Here is a 21,223-nt window from a genome sequence, read left to right as displayed (position 1 = left end):
TGGTCAGATTTTTCTAAATCACAAAACTATGTTGCCATACAAATTAAACATTACCTTGTGTAGCTGCTAGTGGACAATATTCCAACATTGCATTATGGATATAAGAAATAAAGTAAATTACTATTATACAGCCACAGTTCCAAAAACATTGTGTAAAATGTAAATAAAAACATGTTTTAGTGACATAGTGCAAAAAAATAAGAACTGAAAAAGAAAATACGATCATGAACGTGATGGCAGGAACATGTCTCAAAAGATTGGAACAGGACCATGTTTACCACTGTGTAGCATCCCCTCTTTTTTTAAACAAGTCTTTAGGGAGATTTTTGCACATTGGTGAACCTCTGCCCATCTTTACATCTGAGAAACTGTCTCACTAAGATGCTCCTTTTACCCCCAATCATGTTACTGACCTATACCATTGACTTTTCTCAATTTTTTTGTTGCCATAACCGAACCTTTCTGAGATGCTGAATTCAAAACAAGCTTATTATTTCTTAAATGGTACATTTTCTCAGTGAAAGCACTTAATAAATTTTCAATGTTCTATTATGAATAAAATATGGGTTCATGAAATTTCAATAATTGTATTCTGTTTAAATGCAATTTAAAGTTTAGACAGGATTGTAACTTTTGAGGAAATACCCAGCTCAATTACTAATAAAAAAGCTGAATCAAAACCAATCAACCAATCAACACCACACCTATTAGGTCCCTTTTATTTAAATAAATGCAAACATCAGTCTTTGAAGATGTGCTCGCTATCTTTTGGTTTTGAGGAGTAGTAAGTAGGATTCATTTAATCTTTCGCAGGCCAAAAAAGGGTCAGTGACTACCTTAACAGTGCATAGCGATCTGTTCTTGTAGTACAGAAATAGCCTGACTGGAAATTTAAGGACATTTGTAACACAACAGGGGCATAACCATGTGGTTTGACCCCCTTGGGAGAAAACTGCAGCGGGCCCACATTTCTTTAATAAAACAATCCTCCCTGAATTTTTTATGAGCTATGTCCAGGTGTGTGTGCCCAAACTCATCACTACACTTCACCCCCCAACACTGGGACTGAAAAGGAAGTTGTTGTTTTTTTGGGTTTTTTTTGCTAGAACAAAAACACGCAGCTGTATCCGCCAATGTCTGTGTCGGTTACTGAAATCAAATGGGACTGAATCCAAGTGAATTCAATTTGGGAAGATTTACAGGCTATTTACTTTTTAGGTTGGTTTTTCCTTTTAATATAATCACTATTAATCAATGCCGCATTGTAGTAATCTAGAGGGCCTCAAACACAACCTTGCAGCTGACAGAAGCCTCTCCAGGGATTCTGTGATAATGCAGAGTAATAAGTACTAAGAGCTCACTAATCACTTGGCCACATGATAAGACTATTAATCTTGCCGCCCATGCAGCTCAGCTCCAGCAGACCACTGCCTTTTGCCGGGGAAGGAAATATTAAAAAGCTCGAACGCAGCAACCGATCACAGAAGCCATAAAGCATCCTTACAACGATCCGTAGATGACAGGAATCCCGTCTGTCCATTTCCAGAAGCCTGGACAACATCCTCCTAAACGACGACGGATATGATTCATGACACAATCTCCACTAATTTGGTCGCGTGGCGATACCTCTGACTGTGCTGTCATGACAAATCTTTCTTCTTTTACAGTGCTAATCAACAGATCTCATTTGACCACCTGATCAGGTGACTCCCCGAGGGTTTGGAGAGCAGCAGAATGTGATATAGAACCAGCTGATAGCAGTGTGCGTGCATGTAATACATCATGATTCTGTCTAGGCGTGTCAATTATCCTGTGAGCACTGTGCTGTGAGGATGCTTTAATGCATGACAATGCAAGCCAAATAATACAGTCTGTGTATTAAAGAGCCATGAACAGGGATTTCATAAAGCATACTGCCCACCAAATGCTCTACAGTTATGTTAAATTCTCTCTCCTCCCATACACGTTGTAAAAATAGAAAACAAGGAATGGAAGATGCCCTAAAAACCCTTGGTACCCTGAAACGTGTATTTTCAGAATAAAATCCCCCTGCAATATCTTTCTCTTTAACTTTGACTTGTCCCTTACGTGCATTCTACAACAGATGTATGAGCATGCTTTTAAAAGCTTTTCCAACCATGGCAGATAAATGTTTACTCCTTTCCTTCCTCATCTCCATCATTTCATTTACATGAAGCGGCTTCATTTCATTGCAAGCATTATCATTTTCACTACAGTGCTTTATGTGGGTCAGTAAAGGACTTTTATTTAGCTCTCAGGTTGCCGAAATTCACATTTCACATTAATTATGAAGAGTACATGTGTAAATCTTTCTTATTACACACCACAAAATACGCAACAGCAGACTGATAATCGCCCGGTGGTACCTACAGGAAATAGTCACTGTCAATGTCTCTTTCTTTGAACAGTCCCAAAATCAGTGCATAGGCCACACAATGAATGTATTGCCTACTGTAACTGTGTCTTTTGCTAGATTGTTGGTTGCTAACTGCATTGAATCAAAATAAGCTGATTTTTTAATATATTTTAAGACTTTTAAATTGTAATAATAGGTGCAATATATTCACAAGCTAAATAAGTTTGGTGTCAGCCTTTCTCTGTTAGCGGTTAAAGTGTTTAGCATGTGCATACTGACTGTACACAGAAGCCTGGAGTTAACAAAATGCTGAGACTGTGACTAACCTCAAAATGTAAACACATTAACATCGATATCATGTGGCCTTATTTACACACAGCTGATCTTTCAAAGGACAACCACAGAGACTATTTGATGCGACTGCTGTGAGATCTGTCATGCATATAATAGGGTAGCGATTTGGCAGTAGTAAATACAGTGTAAAAGCATCTCCTCGTGCTGCAGTCACAACTCACCTGTATATCTTGTATCTGGTGGAGAAACCTTGTCGGTTCTTTTCCACAAAGTCGATGTACTCTGGGGAGTGGTGGAAGGGCCCCTTATCAGACAGGAGCCAGTCCAGGGGTCCCCCGGGTTTGTCATTTGGGAGGCTGGCTGATGTTGCTGTTGCTGTTACACTGGACCATAAACACACCCAGCAGTGAAGGCTGAGGCTGAGAATGCCCCATAGAGCCATCAGAGATGGATGGAGGGTAGGAGGGATGAGGGTGGTGGTGATGGTGGTGGTGGTGGGGGGCGTTCAGCAGCCAAAGATACTTGTCATTAGCTGGCTCCTCCACTGGGATGACCGAGGGACCTGCATCGCCTCAATGCCCCCCGAACACCTAAGGCAAAAGCACAAACACACAGTTCAGCAAACAAACAAACACCCACAACCAGCAAGGAAGAAACTTGGCTACAAAGACAGAAATAAACAAAAAAAAATCCTCAGAATATGTTGCAGCTGACAGAAGCCTCTCCAGGGATTCTGTGATAACGCAGAGTAATAAGTACGGTGTGGGAATGCTGTTTGAATCAGGTTCATTATGTGGAACTTGAATTAATAAATGTAAAAATGACACCTGCTAATTTCAGCTTGTGAGTGCCTGTTGCTTTAATGGTGCTGCTTCAGTAAAATTTCATGTTACTTTACTGTAAAATAATGACAAGTCATTTTACAGTGTGTTTACTGTAATCTATAAAAACAGTTTCTTACTGTAAAAGAAATGATGCACTGTAATGTATAGAATATAAGATCTGCAGTAGAATACTGTCAACTGTTTGGTTGCCATTATACTGTTGCTTCATTGTTTTACTGTAAAATGTCTACACCTGTGCCCTATTTAAGCATTTTCTTTTTCCTCCAAGTTTCCATTCTTCTTTTATCACACAGATATGGAACATTATGAAACCTGGCCTAATGGAAGTAGCCACTAAAGCCTCTATCGTGGTGTCCCAGTTCTAGTTCAAACCTTCTCACTCCCAGAAGCACAGGAAAACACATCACTGATCCACAGCAACCAAAGCCTAATCCAAAGGAACCATTACAGCATCTCTAAATGAAATCTGAATTTAAATGTAACAGTAGTTTGCTGTCTTAAAGTGAAAAAAATGAACGTTACTGTATAATTATTATGCATTTTACAGCAAACTGTTAAAATGTCTGCAATATATCTGAAAATACTGAAAACATCAGACTATAAAAAACTGTACAAAACAAGGGACTTCAAAATGTCATGCTATTTTAAATAAATAAATAAAATGGTCAACAAACTAAAACTAAAATCAAAAGCAGCTACAAAATATCCATTCTGTGTTTTACAGGTTTTTTCAGACATGATTACTTTGATAATGCAAATGCACACAAAAAAAAGAGATTGCCAATAATTAAACACACCCAATCATTAATTATAACCCTACTTTACACAAATAAAGAAAAATAATTTTTCTGGAGCATGATGAGAGAGCAGTAACATAGTTTAATTGCAGTATTTGAAAGCAAAAAGACCCAGCAATAATTAGGGATGGACCGATCCGATATTATGTATCCGCATCGGTCTGATACTGAACTAAATTACTGGATCAGATATCGGAGGGAAATAAAAAATGTAATCCGATCCATTAAATATCACGACAGCATCTCCCAAAACTTGCGACATGGCGTAACTCGGCTCACAACCTTAGCACGTTGTTTTTGGCCCACTTTGCACCAGAAAGAGGAAATCAGCAGCTAAACAACAGAAACAACAATTAAAATTTATTCAATATTACTTTCTACACCAGGATCCTTTTCTACGTAGCTGACAGCTGGTAACTGTGCAGGGCCGGATCTAGCAAAGTTTAGCCAGGGGGCTATAACAGGCATTAACAGGGAAAAGGGGGCACAAAGACATACTTTTCTTTCTTATTCTCATTTAAAATGTCTAGATTTTCATAAATAATTATCTTAATCTTACACCCAAAGTTTTAATCGGATGTAAAATGTATAGAAATCCATTACTGTATATAGTAACTATTAAGTCTAATATACCCTAGTAAGCTATAGTACTTTTTCCTTTGGGAAGGTACCATCTGTGCAGTCTGCAATTCTGTTGAAGAAAGATGTTGAATCTATTTAATTATTGTAGAAAAATAATTAATTTTTTTACACATGCATTGAATTTAAGTTGATTGCGTTGATCAAGCATCACAGGGTGGGGGGTGGTTGCCTTTTTTTTTTTTTGCTGGGAGTTGGCAGCCCTATTATTTAGGTTGCTTAATATTTCTGCTAAGTACTCTTTAAAATACCGGAATAGGGAGGATGGTGTAGGTTTGAGTAAATTAGATAGATCAGTATTGCTGAACTATGTAATATTTTGGGTGCAGTGTATTTTTTGCCTACAGGTATAACAGAATATCTTTGGTGTTTTGTGTTTTAAAACTCGAGTGTGAACTTATACAAAATGCAGCAAGATGTATTTTAAAAAAAAACAGTTTTATTCATTAAAAAATACATATTCATATTCATATCGGTATCTGCAAATATCCAAATTTATGATATCAGTATTGGTATCGGACATAAAAAAGTGGTATCGTGCCATCTCTAGCAATAAAGTGCTGTGAATCCATCTTACTTTAGAGAGACACAAAACCATTTAGCCCCCCACCCAAAAAAAGTGTATTTAACTTTTGTTACAATTCGCCGCATTCACTGCTCCATGTGAGCTGGGATTTCCATCCAAAAGAAAATAATTTGAACTGAAAAGACTTGATTACTAATTTTACACACTTCTACTGCAGCCTGGTGCTGTGATTTGCAGAAATATTCGGATGTAGAAGTTCCACCAGGAAGAAAAAAGTCTAAACTGGCATGATTCTAATTATAAATTCATCTCTTTAACTTGGTGAATAATTGCTTTGCTGCTGTTTTTAAAACTATCCCCGTCATACTCGAACACTTTACTGTCACACCGCAACACATCTATTAAGAGCTGCAGTTTCATGCAAATCAATGGAAGGAAGAACACACTCCCACACGCACAGACACACTTTAAGATAAAAAGTCTTGGCTGCTGTGATTTATCAGACTACCTGCTGTTCAGACTGTTGTCCAGAGCTCGCATTAGTCTCTATCACCATTTTGAGTTCTGTCAATCATCTCCCCTGCAGTGTGTGTGCATGTATGTGTGTTGGGGTATTGGGGGTGGGGGGGTCAGTCCCATTACAGTATTGTGATGACAATCTGTCAAGTTAAGTCAGCCATATGACCAGGGGTGTGAAGGTTTAAAAAAAAAAAACACTGCTCTCAGACAATGCAGGCGACAGCACTGGAAGAACACACCACAGCTTGAGGTGGGTAAAGGGAAGAAAGAAAAAGAACAAAATTGCTATCAAATACGATGATATATTCATCTACAGGGTTAATTATTGAAAGTTAAACATGCAGGAGGACTTTCATTTAGTCATTTTAATGAGATGAGATGAGCTGGCAATTTGGAAATTGATTTCAGTCTGACATCGCTGTCAGCACTCCCCAGACTCAGTTTGTCAAGCCCTGGTGTGTGTGTCCATTCTCACTTGTGTTTATGTAAACATCTGTATAACCAGCTTTATGGTTTAGTGTGCTTTTAATTAACAGAAAGCACATGCTAATGCCTGTACATGCAATTTGGTTTTTGCATGACATCATTGAACTATGCAAAATGTGTTTTTTTTTTAAAAAGACATGTATATTCAGATCTCCAACAGGCAGTTAAGTCTCAATTGCACCAATGCAGGTCTCAAATCTAAACTCAAATGTCCAAGTTGGGTTATAAGTATTAAACTGAGTCATAATCCAAGCTGTTCGAGTATTTTGTGGAACATTTTTCTTTCACAGCTGCTGCATGGTGCTTAAAGTACATTGCCAAAATTGAAGAAATTAGTCTCTAGCCTGACTTGGGTCTTGAGATTTTTTACTTTCAAATCTTCTGTGAGCTCAAGACTTCAGGGAGGTGAGTCAAAAAGTCACATTTCAGAGCAGTCCGGAGCAGTCAAGTCTTTGATTCTACCGCTGGGAATAGACCTTAAGTTTATTAAAACCTGCAAAGAGCAGACTCCCTGTCTGTTAGACTCCTCCTAACATGCCAGGGTTCCTCGGTGTTAACAGCTGAAGGGTGGGACATCTGACTCAGTGACTGGAGTTGGGATGCATCCAGCCCCTGAAATCCCGCCTTTTACAAAAAAAGACACAGACAAACAGAAAGAAAAAGATGTACTGCTAATGTATGTTACAGCTTTACATTGTAGAGCCACAGACAAAAAGGGGAAAGCCAGACTTGGATGAGGCGATGAAAAGCTGGATGTGGGAGGGGAAGAACTCTGCAGGGACAGCCGATGGAGACAGCGCTTTATGAGACTGAGGTGAACTTTGCCCAGCTGTGACCCTGCACTGAAACCTGATGAACTGGATCAGAAAAATTATTTGCTCTCATAGCAGCCCACTGCTTTATCATTTGCATAACATTTTTATTTTTTATTTTTTTTGCCGATTGTTGAAAAATCATCTTTATGATAATCTAACTGGGAAAGACTTGATCAAACGGAAAAACTAACTGATCAGGTCAGGTCAAAGACTACACCCACAAGTCTGCAGTTTTGATAAGTACACATTACCTTAAGGTCTTGTATAACATGCAGTAGGCAGAAACGTGGTACAATTTTAATGAAACGGGGCCGAGAACGGTGTTACCCGGTGCCGAAACAGGGCAAATCCTCCCCCGTATCTCTTTCAACTTCTTTGTTGTTGATGCAGTTAAACTGTGAGTGTTTCCTTCAGCAATTTCTCCTCACATTCCAGCAGCGCTGAATAGTTTATTGGACTGTGACAGAGAGACCTCTGTCTTCCCAGCATTTCTGTTATCGTCTGCCACGCTCTCCGTTTGAGCTTGAGCGCTTCACTTTTCTTTCTCCGTCCCTATTCCTTCAGCAGAGACGCTGCCACACAGTGAGCAGTTATGCTTTGTGTGTGTTTTGTCAAAAATCTGACACCAAAGTTACGGGTTACTATCCTATAGTGTGAAGTTTGAGAACAAGTTGCTTTGTACTGACAGTGTGCCTCTGCTGCAGTAAAATGGCCCCAAAAATAAGCTGCTAGTGCAGCTCCGTTAGATGAATCCACACCTACCTCCAGCCTCTCATAACACAGATGAAATGCTTTGTTTTTTTCTACTTTACATTGTGCATGTTGTGTATAAAGTGACCTTGCTCAGAGGGCAGTTTCTGGCATGTTAATATCAAAATACAGCTCAGAGGTCACATTTAAAGACTCTTTAATCCTATCATCTAACAGGCAGCTGTCCAAAACGCTGATGCAGGAGAACATGGGCCTCTCTCGAATCTCTTCGCCTCGCTTTCTCTCTTTTTCACCCCACCATACTTCTTTTGTCTCACCTTCCTCACACAACCCACTCTCATCCTCATCTGCCTCAATTACCTCTAAAAGCCAACTTTGCATCAAATCGCTAATGACATACGGACATTTGCTATTTTCAGACAAATGCTTTTCTCTTTTTTTTTTCTTACTTTACCTCTAGATTATGCTATAATATTCAACTTGTGCACTCAGTGCATTTCATGAAGCCGTGTTAAAAGCACTCGTCCTTGAGTCCCCTGTATAATCTAGAAACAACAAAACAAATGTCGGGAGATAGAAGATGGAAGGAATTTTCATGTGAAGCAGTAAGGAAGCAACCGGAGCTCCAGCAGATCCACTCCAATATGATTTTGCACGACGTGGGCCAGCAGTTAGCTCGAGGCTGTTTGGAACCTCTGTATAAAATAAAAGCACTGTTTGTTCATGTGAGGTCCTCTCAATGGAATTGTGACGGGAGTGCAAATGATGGGGGACCAGATTTTCCCACACATGAATTTAATGAAGAGTTGCGTCCTCCGGATTGGCAAATACCAAGAACAATATTGGAAGGAGGCGAGATGTGGCATCATATAGCAAATCCATGTTTATGTGAACAATCAAGTGACTATTGTTTTTCCACTCTTTTCATAATCTTTTTGTAAGTCTCAAAAAAGGCTGCTGGGCTTATTCTATGAGGACTGAGGTAATTATAATTTCAATTTACAATCTGAAAAAAGTAAAACATAATATTCCATAAACCTTTTTTCCTAGATTTGTAAACACCTGTCATTGTGCTCTCAAGGTTTCCAGCAGCTCTCTGACGAAATGGACAGTCAGCACGTGCCCCCATGCACAATCACTTCAGCCTTGTCATGTGACACATGATTGTTTTTCATGTAAAAGAAAAAAAATTGTCCAAGACATTTGCAGAGGAAACATAATGTTTCTTTGAGCAGCGGGAACACTCAGAGATTGCAATTTATCTTTGAAATGACACCTATGACAAGGTCCTGTTTATTTCTGTGGGGAAGAAATATCCATTTGGAAATGCTTTCCTTTTTTTGTCCTGCTACTTCAATAGAGAGAGGAGGGTGTTAAACAAATGGCCATTCCACTGAAGCACAGCCAACAGTGGATCAAACTACAACATTTTTACGCCCACTGCTCATCATAATGGCAGGCTATATTCAGTAAGCACCGCTGAACATCAAATATTTCAGCTGAAAAAATACTTAACAAGGCATCTTTGATGACTCTCATCATATGCAAGGTTTAATTTCTTGTCATTACGTGACCTAAAGGCCACGTACGTCGATGGCACAGCAAAAAAAAAAAAGAAAAAAGTGATGCGTAACTCTGTGATACATCTTTCTCATCTTATTCAAATTCTGAATAAAACATTTGTCAAGTTATTTCCAAATACATTTCATCTCTTGGGGTTTAAACCATTCTCTGCAATCACAGAAAATTCCCTTCGCCTCATTTTCATTTATATAGAGTTAGATCACAACAACATTCAAACATTCATTCTAAGGCACTTGATAATCTAAGATAAAGACCCTACACTGCTGCACAGAGAACCCCAATGTTGCAATAATCCCCTCTGAGAAAGCACCTGGCAACAAGGGGGAGGAGGAACTCCCTTTTAACAGGAAGGAAGGGCATCTGGCAGAAGCAAGCTCAGGGAAGGGTCGGCATCTGCTGCGACCGGTTGAGGAGTACGCAGGTAGAAGGAACATAAAAACACAGACAACATGGTGTGTGCTCAATAAAGTCTGAAAGGAGCAAAGAGTTTCTGCAGTATACTTTCAGACAACATTTTCTCATCTGGATTTGTAAAATATCATCTCAAAACTCAGGTTTCCTTCTAGTTTTTTCTTTCTTAATCTTAAAATCCAGGTAGTCACACTAAGGTACAGATTGTACTTATTGACATTGACTGCCAACATCTATAAAAGTGCTTGTATGTGCAGCACTAAAGAAAACCTTGTGTCCTATAAATGAACAAAAATGCAATTTTATGATCAGAATCCTTAACCTTCAGCATATGGCGGTGATATAAAAGACCACACTATTTTCTTCTTTTCAGGCTAAAGATACAACCGTTGGGTTTGCTGCTGTATCTCATCAAGCGTATTAAAGGTAATTTGGAAAAAAGAAATATGACAAAGGGAAGAACCTGAAGACTTTTATGATTTGATACCATCAACCAAGACAGGCTTGCTGAGGCTAAATATGATTCTGTGTGCTCTGGAATGTGTATAATGTTAATGCATTACTTTTGCTTAATGGTGGAATTGAGAAATAAACTCCCCAGTCTCTCTCTCTGTTCCTCCCTAACTGTCTCTCAATCTCTCTTCCTGTCTCCACATATACAGCCGTGTCTGAGCCACGACGTTATTAGCCATTAAGTTGATAGCAGTTGGATGGCAGAAAAAAAAGCTCTACAAAATCCCTTGCAGGTCTCATCCAGTATTGCCGTAGGGTTTTCTTTAAAATACCCAAAAAAGCAAATATTTAATTTGCTGTTTAGATATTTTTATTTCCTTAATGTGGGTCAAGAATTTGAGCTCCTATAAATTAGTGACTTACAAATATTGAGAGCCCAACACAAGTAGAGCCATTTAATCTTTTGAATGAATTTTCAGATTCAAATCAGTGATTTCAGTCCCTAACACTTCTAATGCAGGTGTATCATCCATTCTAAATTGCATGTGTATTACTGTGGACTTCTGTTAGATATTACATTTATCGGACTATTAAGTGCCATATCTCAACTGCAATAATGACACGCTGCGGGACGTGCAGTCATTTCACAATGAAAGAATTACCGTTTTTTCTCGGAACATAACTTCAGATTGGAAAGCAGGGTTGGCTGTTTTATTTTTATTTTTGCGAGAACACCAGTCAAGCAAAAATGAAACACATGTCCATAACTTAGTCATCTCTCAAAATGTTCTTCCCTGAGGCAAAAAAGTCAATGAAAAGATGAGACACTGAGTCAAAGCATTTTTCATCACAAGAACTACTGGTGGTTACATTAAAGGTATGACGTGCACAGTGCGGAGCCAGCATTTCCTCCAGCTATTTGGAGCATCTGCGTGAAAACGACAGCTCTCTTTGTTTTGTTTTTCCCGTTTTTCCCAGAAAACACTGAAAGATTCAATAAAAACCATTATTTGTAATGCCCTCAGATGGTACAGCTGTAAAATCTCACAGATTAGCAGCCCTGGGATGAAATAAAATGTTTGCAAATTCCTCATTCGGTCAAAGAAATGATTTCATAGAAGCCGTGATTGCCGATATCCTCGACATTATTCGTTGCTCGTTTTGAAAGCGGGTGATTGATTCACAGGCTTCTTGAGCTAAATTAACAAAATTAGCAGTGTTCCACTTTGAGTTAATATCTCAATTGATTTTGTTAAACAGAATATTCTAAACAGCTCATTTATTTCGCCTTGCCTACCAATCTGCTCCATTTGTGATGAATAGATGTATCTGTCTGCACAATTTTTTTTTTCTTTCAGGCTGCGCTGCAGCTCTTCCAGTAACTTTGTGTAACAGCCAAAATTACATGTTTCCTCCAGAGATATAGGGCTGGCTACCGACTGCAGTGTTGGATCTTGACTCTCACCCCGTCTTTTGGAGGATACAGTAAGCTTGATGAGACGAGGGAACTCCCAAGCCTAATCTTTCTTGAGAATTTCAGCAGCCGTTCTAGTCGGAGATTGGGACAGAACTGAGCTTCCAGCCCCCGAACATCTGCTCACTTATTGAAGAATGCCAGAGCTGTAATGGTCACCTGCCTGAGCTGTGTGTGTATGTGTGTGTTTAAGTGTAAATGTATGTATGTGTGTTCTCACAAAGTGTCCCCATATCCATGTCTGGAACACACACACACAGCAGATCTACTTTCTTGGCACAGCAAATATGCAAATTGAAACAAGTCTCTTTTTGTGATATCTCACAATTTGAACACATTTGAAGGAAAACAATAGTAGAAAAATAGATGGAGGGGAGGCATGCGCTTTGCAGGGGGGAGGATTTGATTAAAACATTTCATTAGAATTTCTTCAACAGGATCCACTTTGTAACTTGTCTGCAAGCCAACCCTGAAACCATCCTCAAAGTAGGGAAACAGGAACTGATAAACTTTACATCTTCCCCTCCGTGCTGACTAATGAGGTTTTTGGCCCTAATTAACCTAGTTATCTTCCCCGCTACAACTGTCAACAATGCCTCTCATACCAGTGCCACGGGTAAAACACAGCCTTTGTGAAATTATAATATGACTGCCAGTTGCACTCATCCGGCTGTCTTACAAACAAATAAAAAGGATCAGCTCCCATGGTGTCCTGGGAAAAAGACATCAAAGACCAAAAAATAAATAAATAAAAAAAAAAAAATGTCACTATCAAAGTGCTTACATGCCCAGCCATGAACACACATATTTACAGATCTACAAACATGCATTTAAAAACTTTAGACATGAAAACCCAAAACAATAATACATGAATAGCAACGCTAAGCTGCTGCGGGGAAGGTCAGTGGAAGTGTGTAGGCAGTGTGGGTGTGTGACTGAGTGCTTTTTTTTTCCCTGTACAAACTGTTGTGTAGGTGTTTTTCTGTGGACTCTCAAATTTACTTCTGAGACTTCTGAAGATGCTGGTGATCCAATTTAATGATGGAATGTTTAAAAAAAAAAAAACACCCACCAGGATGCTCTCGGATACTAAAATCTGAATTAATAAGAGAAGACAACGAGCCCTAATTTCATGTTTTACATTAAACTGCTCTTTTAAACTCATTTTATCCCTGTAAAGCTATCAGACTTTGTGATTTTCTGCAGTTTTCTTTATCTTTACTAATCCTCTTTGTATGCAAATACATTCCGGTCTACTCATAGAAAAAATGGAAACTTATTTACATTTCCTATTTAAACTGGCTGGTGCTGCTATAATCATATATACTACTGTATATTCATGTATTTTTAACTCTAAAGCAACCAAGCTATTTTAGCAAATAAAATGACAGAGTGGGATGATTTATGGCCCCATTCTATTTTAAATTACTCTATTAATGGCTCTGATTATCATACCTAGGCTGCTTTCTTTATTTATGACAAATGCTCCAACGTAATAGTTGTGTTTTCCAATCATTTTACGTAAAAAGGAGTGCAACAAACAAATCATGCAAACAAAATGACATTTACTCAGCCAATCTTTTTCTGTGGCTTACGAAACATTTATTTTTCAACAATACAGAAGGACAAATACATGTTAAAACTTCTGTTTGTTTGATTGAATTGTGTATTACAGCACACTAGTATCATTTCAAGACCAAAATAGAGACAAAATTGTGACCCTGTGATACTTTAATCATCAACAAAACACAATAGCATCATAGTCAGGCTCATGTTTAATCTTACTTACTTCCATGCTTCTTTTATGTAGATTCATGACACTCAGGAAACATTTTCATGATTAAAATTTATAATATATATGATAATAAAAACAATATAGCAGAAGAATAAGAGTATATAGTTTAATATACAGCTGGTTTCATAAATGAGGTGACAAAAAAGTACAATATATCCTATAAATGTTGATAATTATTTGTTGTTTTTGATATGGATAGATCCTCGAACTGAAGATTAAACATATTACGAGCATGTTTAAGCAGAAATATTTACTTATTTTGGAATGGTGCTACTAGAGTAAGCAATTTATATATTTTAAAAAACAGATCATGTAACCGTGCAAGTCATGGATCTGTGACACACAAGAAATCAGGTGAATTTATTCAAATCAAATCTCGCTAAACAGCAATTGTAACAACATGTCTAAAACTCAGCAAACATTAAGATGATTTTTTTTGAAAGACAATGTTTTTTGTTTGTTTGGTTGGTATCTCCTACCTCTACGAGGGTCTGGAGCAACTAGACCCCAAAAACAATGCATTAGAGTTAAGTATGGCGAAGGCAATATACTGTGTACTAATGATGCATTTGCTCAGTGTGGATGCTACTGTCATACAGCAAAAACAAAAACTCTTTGTTCTCCATATGAAATGAATGCAGCTGTGCAACAGTGGAGCCAGGCAGCATATAACCCAATAACCCAGCCCGTGTTATTGTCACAAATGCACGGTGGGACTTTACAGTGAAACAGTGTGTAGTTCTGTTTAACAGGCATAGGCATGTGCCACATAAGACTCTATGTCTTTGTATTAAAAAAAATCCAATTTAATCTTTCTGTGACTATTTACAAAATGAGACAGTAGCTTATTAAGGCGGAGAGACTCGACAGCAGACGTCTTCTAGGCCAACATGGAAATAGATCAGTCCGACAAATCCTTCTCCTCGCAAACGCAGGACGGAAAATTTGGCTGGAGGAAGCAATAAACTGATAACAAAAAACAGCACCCCCCCAGCACCATTCATTTACTACAGCGACAATTCATTATGAAAGATGAATAGCGGCGCGCCCAGTCAGCTCACACACTGACATCAACATTTCACATCACTATGCAAAGAAAGTTAGCTCGCAACACTTCAAGCTCCTCCAAATCAATCCACAGCAAACTTTGATTTCCGAGTGTTGACTATCAATATAATTATGTTAGCACAGGCAGAAAAAATTCTGAGTGTTTCTCCGGCAGCGTACAGTATCTGCATACGTCTTTTCCTTGCGGTGGCTGTCTGTGGAGGCAACGTGAGATCAATCGTTTAGCTCAATCGATGGCGTGTGAAGCAGGTTGGAGGTTTTAACGAGTAAAACTCTGTGAGGATTAATCCGCGAGAATATTGTAAATCATTATAAGGTGCCGTGCGTAAAAGTTCAGCTGAAAGCAAACAGGGGGAAAGCTGTCTTAATGATTGCTCCTCAGACTGTAAACTTCTCACTTTCTAGCATTTATATGGCTGCATATCACTGAGTGGCCAAGAACATACAGAGAGGAAGCTTCTATAAATCACTGGAGAACACAAATAGGCCTCTTCTGCTGGTGGCCTTGTACACACAGACTCAAAGGTTGCTCTTAAATTAAAGGCACACATTCCTCCCTCACTATTTACTCTGGGCTCTTTTTTCTTCTGGTATTCTGCTGCAACTCTGACTCTGTGAATATCTGTAAATGGAAATACATGTTTCACTGCACGATTCTTCCACTACTGATCAGGTAAGCTAGTTAAAATTTGAAAAGCAACCCCCCTCATGTGTCATCCAGTCACATGCTCAGCCACCTCTGTCAGTGCATATTTATGGGCAGGGTGACAGCGTGACACCTGCCTGTTTTAATGACAGGAAGTCTGTCCTTGATCTGTAAAGAATTATGTGCAATATGGTACAATTTTGCTCTCAAAGCAGCCCTGTGTCCATCCGTTTGTGCGCCTCTACAGAATATGCTCAGACTCAACATTCAATTACCAGTTGCCTCAGAGAGAGATTTTTGGCTTAATGCCCCCGTCGGTCTTAATCTGAGAGATTCTACTTTAGCGCCAAAGTCAGCCTCAAATCCCTCAATGAAACTTTTTGATTTTCTCCTCTTTAGCTTTTCTCTCATCTTCTCATCTCGCCCACTTTTCCCTCTTCTCCTTGCAGCGGCTCTTCTCTGTCTGAAGTGAAACTTTGTCAGTTTGCTCATTATCATAAATTAATGGGCTGAAGATGTTGAGCAGATCCCGGCAAAACTCGACCCTCGAAATACCACCTAAACCAAGATGGGGTGATCTTCTTGTTTTTCTTCTTCTTCTCGTTTCTTCTTTAGCTTATGACTTTACTTCCTTATGTCATTGTGTCATCATGCCAACTGTAATTTGCCCCCTAAAAATAACAATTATGATCAATTACAGGGTTTCTTAAGCTGAACACTTGGTACCACCCTCTAAACCTCATCCACCGATCCTCCTGAAGTCAGCAACAGAAAACTACTTTACGTTGCATTAACTTAATGTTCTGCGCAGAGCTTTTCTCGTCCTTTTTCCTGTGCTTTCTGCTCTTTTTTTCCCCACTTCCTCCCACCACATCCGTCCTTCTTCAGCCATCACACCTTCAAATGAAGCTGCCTCCTGCCCACCACTAAACTGTAAGAACAAGGAGCCCTCTCAGGCATGTAGTGCCTCCTGTTAGCCTCAGTCTAAAAAGCCTATAGCTGGTTTCCTGCTCAGTCACAGTTGCCCTGTAAAAGTTCTGTTCAAGCTCGATTTGTTTCCTCTCAAGTACACGTCAATCACAGACAGATGGTCCTGTCATCGTCACTCTGACGGACAAGCAAACAGACACGAACACAGAAAATTAGACTTACATGCCATATACAGCCTCGATTGGCATCGCAGCAGTGAAGTAGAGAAAAAAAAGAATCAGACAAGGTTTTGAGCTCCTTCCGTTTTTGTTGCTCAGATGACCGATGCAAGGAGAGAAATCTCTCTTTTCATAGGAGGAGACAGTGTGCCTTTCAGGCCTGGACACGGTTGAGTTCACCAGTCTCCCAGGATAGATGAGGACACTGCTGAACAGTGGCCCTGTTGTGGCCCTATAAACAGTCTGAGGCTTTGGCACTTGTGCCTAACACTGGCAAGTGGCAATGAGAATTACAGCAGTGATTCACTGACTTTTTTTTTCCTACCGTGAAGCTTTGCAATAAAACAAACCTTCCTGCCACTGCAGTTGGGGGTTTTCACATGAAGTTACATTTAAAATACTGCAAATAGCACCTATGCCAGCATGCCCTCGGGCCACTATGATAGCATTTTAAATGTTATTTGTTTTCTTGGAGGGTATTTGGCTCATTATCGCAGCCTCCACTGATCCCATAAGGCTGCCTTTGACTCATGTGCCTTTTTTGAGGGTGAGGCTTGAGGGTGCAATGTATAATTATGAAATCAGTGGGACTATTTATTTTTTTCACTCTTCCAGCCTGAGAGCAGAGCTGGGAGCTTGGCGAGCAGTACTCTGTCCACACATCAGTGTAAGAGATCTGATCCTCCACAGGAGCGAATGCCAATACACCCCTGAGGAATATAGATTAGAAATGTTTGTTGTTAGGGCAGATAAAGAGTGGCAGTGTGGGTGAAGGAGGGGGGGTGTGTGGGTGGAGGAGACAGGCAATGAGAAATGAGGAGGAGGAGATGAGTCTGATTGTGCTCATGTATAAACTGACAAGGCATGAAAAGTAATATTGTGTATGCTCTCCTGAAAGTGCCAGCAGATACAGTTCGGGAGTTTGTGTGCATGTATGCAGGGGTGAGACTGTGTGTATGCGTCTGTGCGTGAGAGTTTCACATTGTACTGTGGTCAAGCAACAAAGAAATTCACTGATGTCACAGTCACAGCAGATGCAAAGAGCTATTCGGGTCAAACACGGTGCTGAGGGTGAACATCCACAGGTAGCGTGGGGTTTTTCTTTTACTTTATACTCGCACAAATTCGACAAATTAAGCTAAATTGCAAGAACTCACCGCGGTTTAGGACGACAGAGAAAGTTTAACTCAGTGTGTCCCATGCTCTCGCCGAATCCCGGTGACTCTCAGCTGCCCAGATTGTGGAGAAACTCATTTCACAGTTTGTCAGGGTTCAACTGCAACTCCACGGAGGGAAAAAAAACACCACTCAAAAAAAAAAAAAAAAACACTCCGAGAAAAAAAGAGGTAAAGCTGCTCCGGACAAATCCGACGGTCGGTTCTACACCAGTGAGAAACTTTGAGAAAAGCAGTCGGGGGTGCGCTTGGGGTTGACAACCGGCTTATCCCACAGTTAATTCAACGTTCCTGGAAGCAGAGGCTCTGACCTTTCTGGGGATAATGACTTTACAAAATGAAATCATCCAGCAGGAGATGTAGTCAATCGGAGAAACGAGCAGGAGGAGGAGGAGGAGGAGGAGAAAGACTCCAGGAGCGCAGAGGAGCTAACGTTCAGGAGATTAAAAGCTGTCTTAGCGCAGTTACCAGAAAGCGGCGGGGTCCAGCCTCGGACAGATGCGACGGAATGCGGCTACCTGCCACCCCACGAAGATTGTTAAATATCCCGTTGTGAATTCCGCCCCGGCACCGTTTTTCTTTTTTCTTTTTTCTTTTTTTTTTTTTTTTTGTTCCACCTACTTGACCCGCCTACTCCGCAGCGCTGTGTGGAGGAGCGCAGATCCTGTGGAAACTGAAGGTATAGGCGCTCAGCAGATAACAGGCATGGGCGCTTCGGCTCTCCCCTGTGCCCCTCTCTCACTTAGTCACATGTTTAAGACACAAGTAGCCCTCTGTAATAGCTGCCAAAGGAGGGTAGACTAAGGTAGCCGACGTGGCGAGAATAATAATGCGTGACTTTCTCCCCCCGCTCACTTCAGATGAAAAGCCCTTTTCGCAAAATGCTCGAAATGGCATTCCTGCCATTAACTTTATGCCCCAATATACTTGTTTTAATGCTGCAGCTATTTCTAAAGACACGAGCATCGGAAGTCATTGAATATCCCTCATAACTGCTTGGCTGCAAACTCCAGAAAAAAGCCCCTCTAGCGAGGACGTCAGTGTTTAAGTCCTTATGTGTCTGAGCTGTCACATTAGTTAGAGGAGGAGAAGGTGTTGAGCATAATGCCTAATCCTCTTTGGTTTTGTCTTGTGGAGCATGCCTATGCATGAACCATGAGTCATTAAATGGCACTGCAAAGGCGGCTCTGCTTCAAAATAAAATAAAATAAAAATAAAAATCACCATGCAGCAGAGATACAGCAACTGAGTGAATGAATAGATGCTGGCATTTTCATAATGACTGTGACAGCACACATTATAGCAACAGGGATCAGCGCTGTTCAACTGTATGCTGCCTGGGCACCTGATTTCATTTCAGATTGCATTGATCAAAAGCGGCGCCAGAGCGTGCAGGATGTGAATTGGTCAGGGAGGCGGATTCCGTTTCCTTTTTATTGGCTCTTACTACTTTGCAGAAATAATTAACATGCAGGCTGGTGGGAAAGCGTGCGCACTGTGCCCGAATTACATCTGAAATGCAATTTGAATCCTCTCAGAGAGCAGCCCATAATTCCTAAAACATCAAGAACAAAAAAAAGTGAATGCTAAATACTTCACTGCAGAGATTTCATATTGCATGCACTGATAAACGCTGATGATGAGACTGCAACATATACAATTCTGTGTGTGTCTCTGTGTGTGTGTTTGTGTGTGTGTGTTGGGGGAGCGGGGGGTGCCCGGGCCGTTCCTCATCTCATAATTCTGTCGGCACCCGAATCTACCCAGAAACAGCAGAAATTAATCCGTGGGAGCAATCGGGGTGTGGAATTCTGTGGGCACAGTAGCCTCGGTGTGGTGCTAATTAACCCAGTTTCCCCGTGCGTTCCAGCCTCCTTTTAGTATGCCGTACCGTACTGGAGCTGTCCGTGGTTCTGAAGTTGATTTATGTCGCGTCCCAGCAGAGATTTGTGGCAGATTCAGCGTGACACAGACTCTGATTTTTTTTATATCCCCAACTGTCAATTCCGATCAGACCGGTGCTGCAAAATGTGACAACTTGTTAGAAAAATGCGTCTAATGTAAGCATTTCCTTAAGTGCGTGCATCCATCTGTATGCTGCAAGTACAAAGATGACAGCGTTGTCCCACTATCAGGCTCATTTGTCATTCATATTAAAGGCCTTTGGCTGCGTAGTTGTTACTGGTGATAAGCTTGTGGGTGGGGTGCCGACCTTGGGCAGAATAACCACGATCTTTTGAGCTCCTGGGATTGTCACGGTCCGCTGTGACAGACCGTGTGGAGAGTGCGTGGAGGACTCAGGTGCGGACACGAGTGACACGGGAGTAAACTTTAAACAAAAGCGAGCCTTTTATTGTGGCTGGTAACGCAAGAGAAACAAACAAGAATAAGGGCAGCTCAAAAGCAATAACTAAACAGAAACCTAAACTGGGAATGAACCAAGGTAAGGCTATGAATACAACAGACCGGGCATGGAAACATGGAGGGTGGGAACACAGACGACGCGACACAGACTGTAAGAAACACAGAGACTAAATACACATGAGGGATGATCAGGGGAAGTGGCCACACATGGGAACGCAGCTGATATACATGAACTTAACGACAGGACAGGAGGAGTGAAACTGAATACACTGACAGTGAATGCAGGCCTTCAAAGTAAAACAGGAAACATGGGACATGAACCGGGGAGACGTAGTACAGGGGGAGGTGACAGACGCGACAGCATGAACTTGACAATACAAGACACACAGACATAAACACACGAAGGGCAAGGGAGGCTTGATACAAGGGTAACATAACTACAAAAGGACTGGACTACCTTAAAGAACCTAAACAATCAATAAACATCAAAATAGACTAAACACAAAACACTGGGTCGCACGACCCAGGACCATGACAGGGATCGTGGAGGTTAAACTTCCTGATCAGCTAAAAACTTTCAATGCTTGGTTGGGTAAACAAGTAGTTCCCGAAGGAAGGCAGACACAGTTTGCACTTTGAGTCAATTATTACATTATACAGCTGCATCAAACAAACAAACAAACAAACAAACAAACAAACAAACAAAAAACAATGGATGCAATATATTTACTGCCCACAACTGTTAGTATTTATTTACCAACCAAGACTCTGATAATCCTGATTTGTCTTCTGACAAATCTCGTATGACGGGCAAGTCCATCTGGTCAAACTAAAACACAAAGTAAAGGAAAAAGAAAAGGAAAGCTTTGTAAAAGGTTGTATGGCCTTCAGCTTAACTCAAAAGAATGCCGAAGAATGCAAGAAACAGTAGGGTTATGTGTTAGACTATGTGAAAAGGTTGGACAAGGTAATGAAGGGAAAATTATAAAGAAATATTTATAAATATGCAGATGATGCTGTTTAACTAACAAGACAGTTAAAAGAAAGGCCAATGGCAGCTCACTTGGCAGAGAAGCCAGGGTGCATATGTGAAGGT

At 40.3% G+C, this 21,223-nt stretch overlaps 1 protein-coding gene across 3 annotated transcripts in view; it reads right to left on the bottom strand.

Annotated features, from left to right (window-relative positions):
* Nucleotides 1-21,223, bottom strand: part of LOC309692845 (BMP/retinoic acid-inducible neural-specific protein 3-like) — a 75,368-nt gene that overhangs the window by 45,280 nt on the left and 8,865 nt on the right. The window contains exons 1-2 of one of the 3 annotated variants that reach the window (XM_082511674.1): nt 17,746-18,543; nt 2,893-3,261 (exon numbers count right to left, since the gene is read on the bottom strand). In XM_082511674.1, coding sequence (XP_082367800.1) covers nt 2,893-3,113 — 221 coding nt within the window. In that variant the 5' untranslated portion in view covers nt 3,114-3,261; nt 17,746-18,543. Of the gene's footprint in view, nt 1-2,892; nt 3,262-17,745; nt 18,544-21,223 lie in introns of those variants that run through there. The other 2 variants (XM_082511676.1, XM_082511675.1) reach the window with 2 other exon arrangements.

This window comes from Aulonocara stuartgranti (assembly GCF_965226115.1).
Source record: "Aulonocara stuartgranti genome assembly, chromosome: 17".
Lineage (NCBI taxonomy): Eukaryota > Metazoa > Chordata > Actinopteri > Cichliformes > Cichlidae > Aulonocara > Aulonocara stuartgranti.
This window is presented reverse-complemented; position numbering and strand designations above follow the sequence as displayed.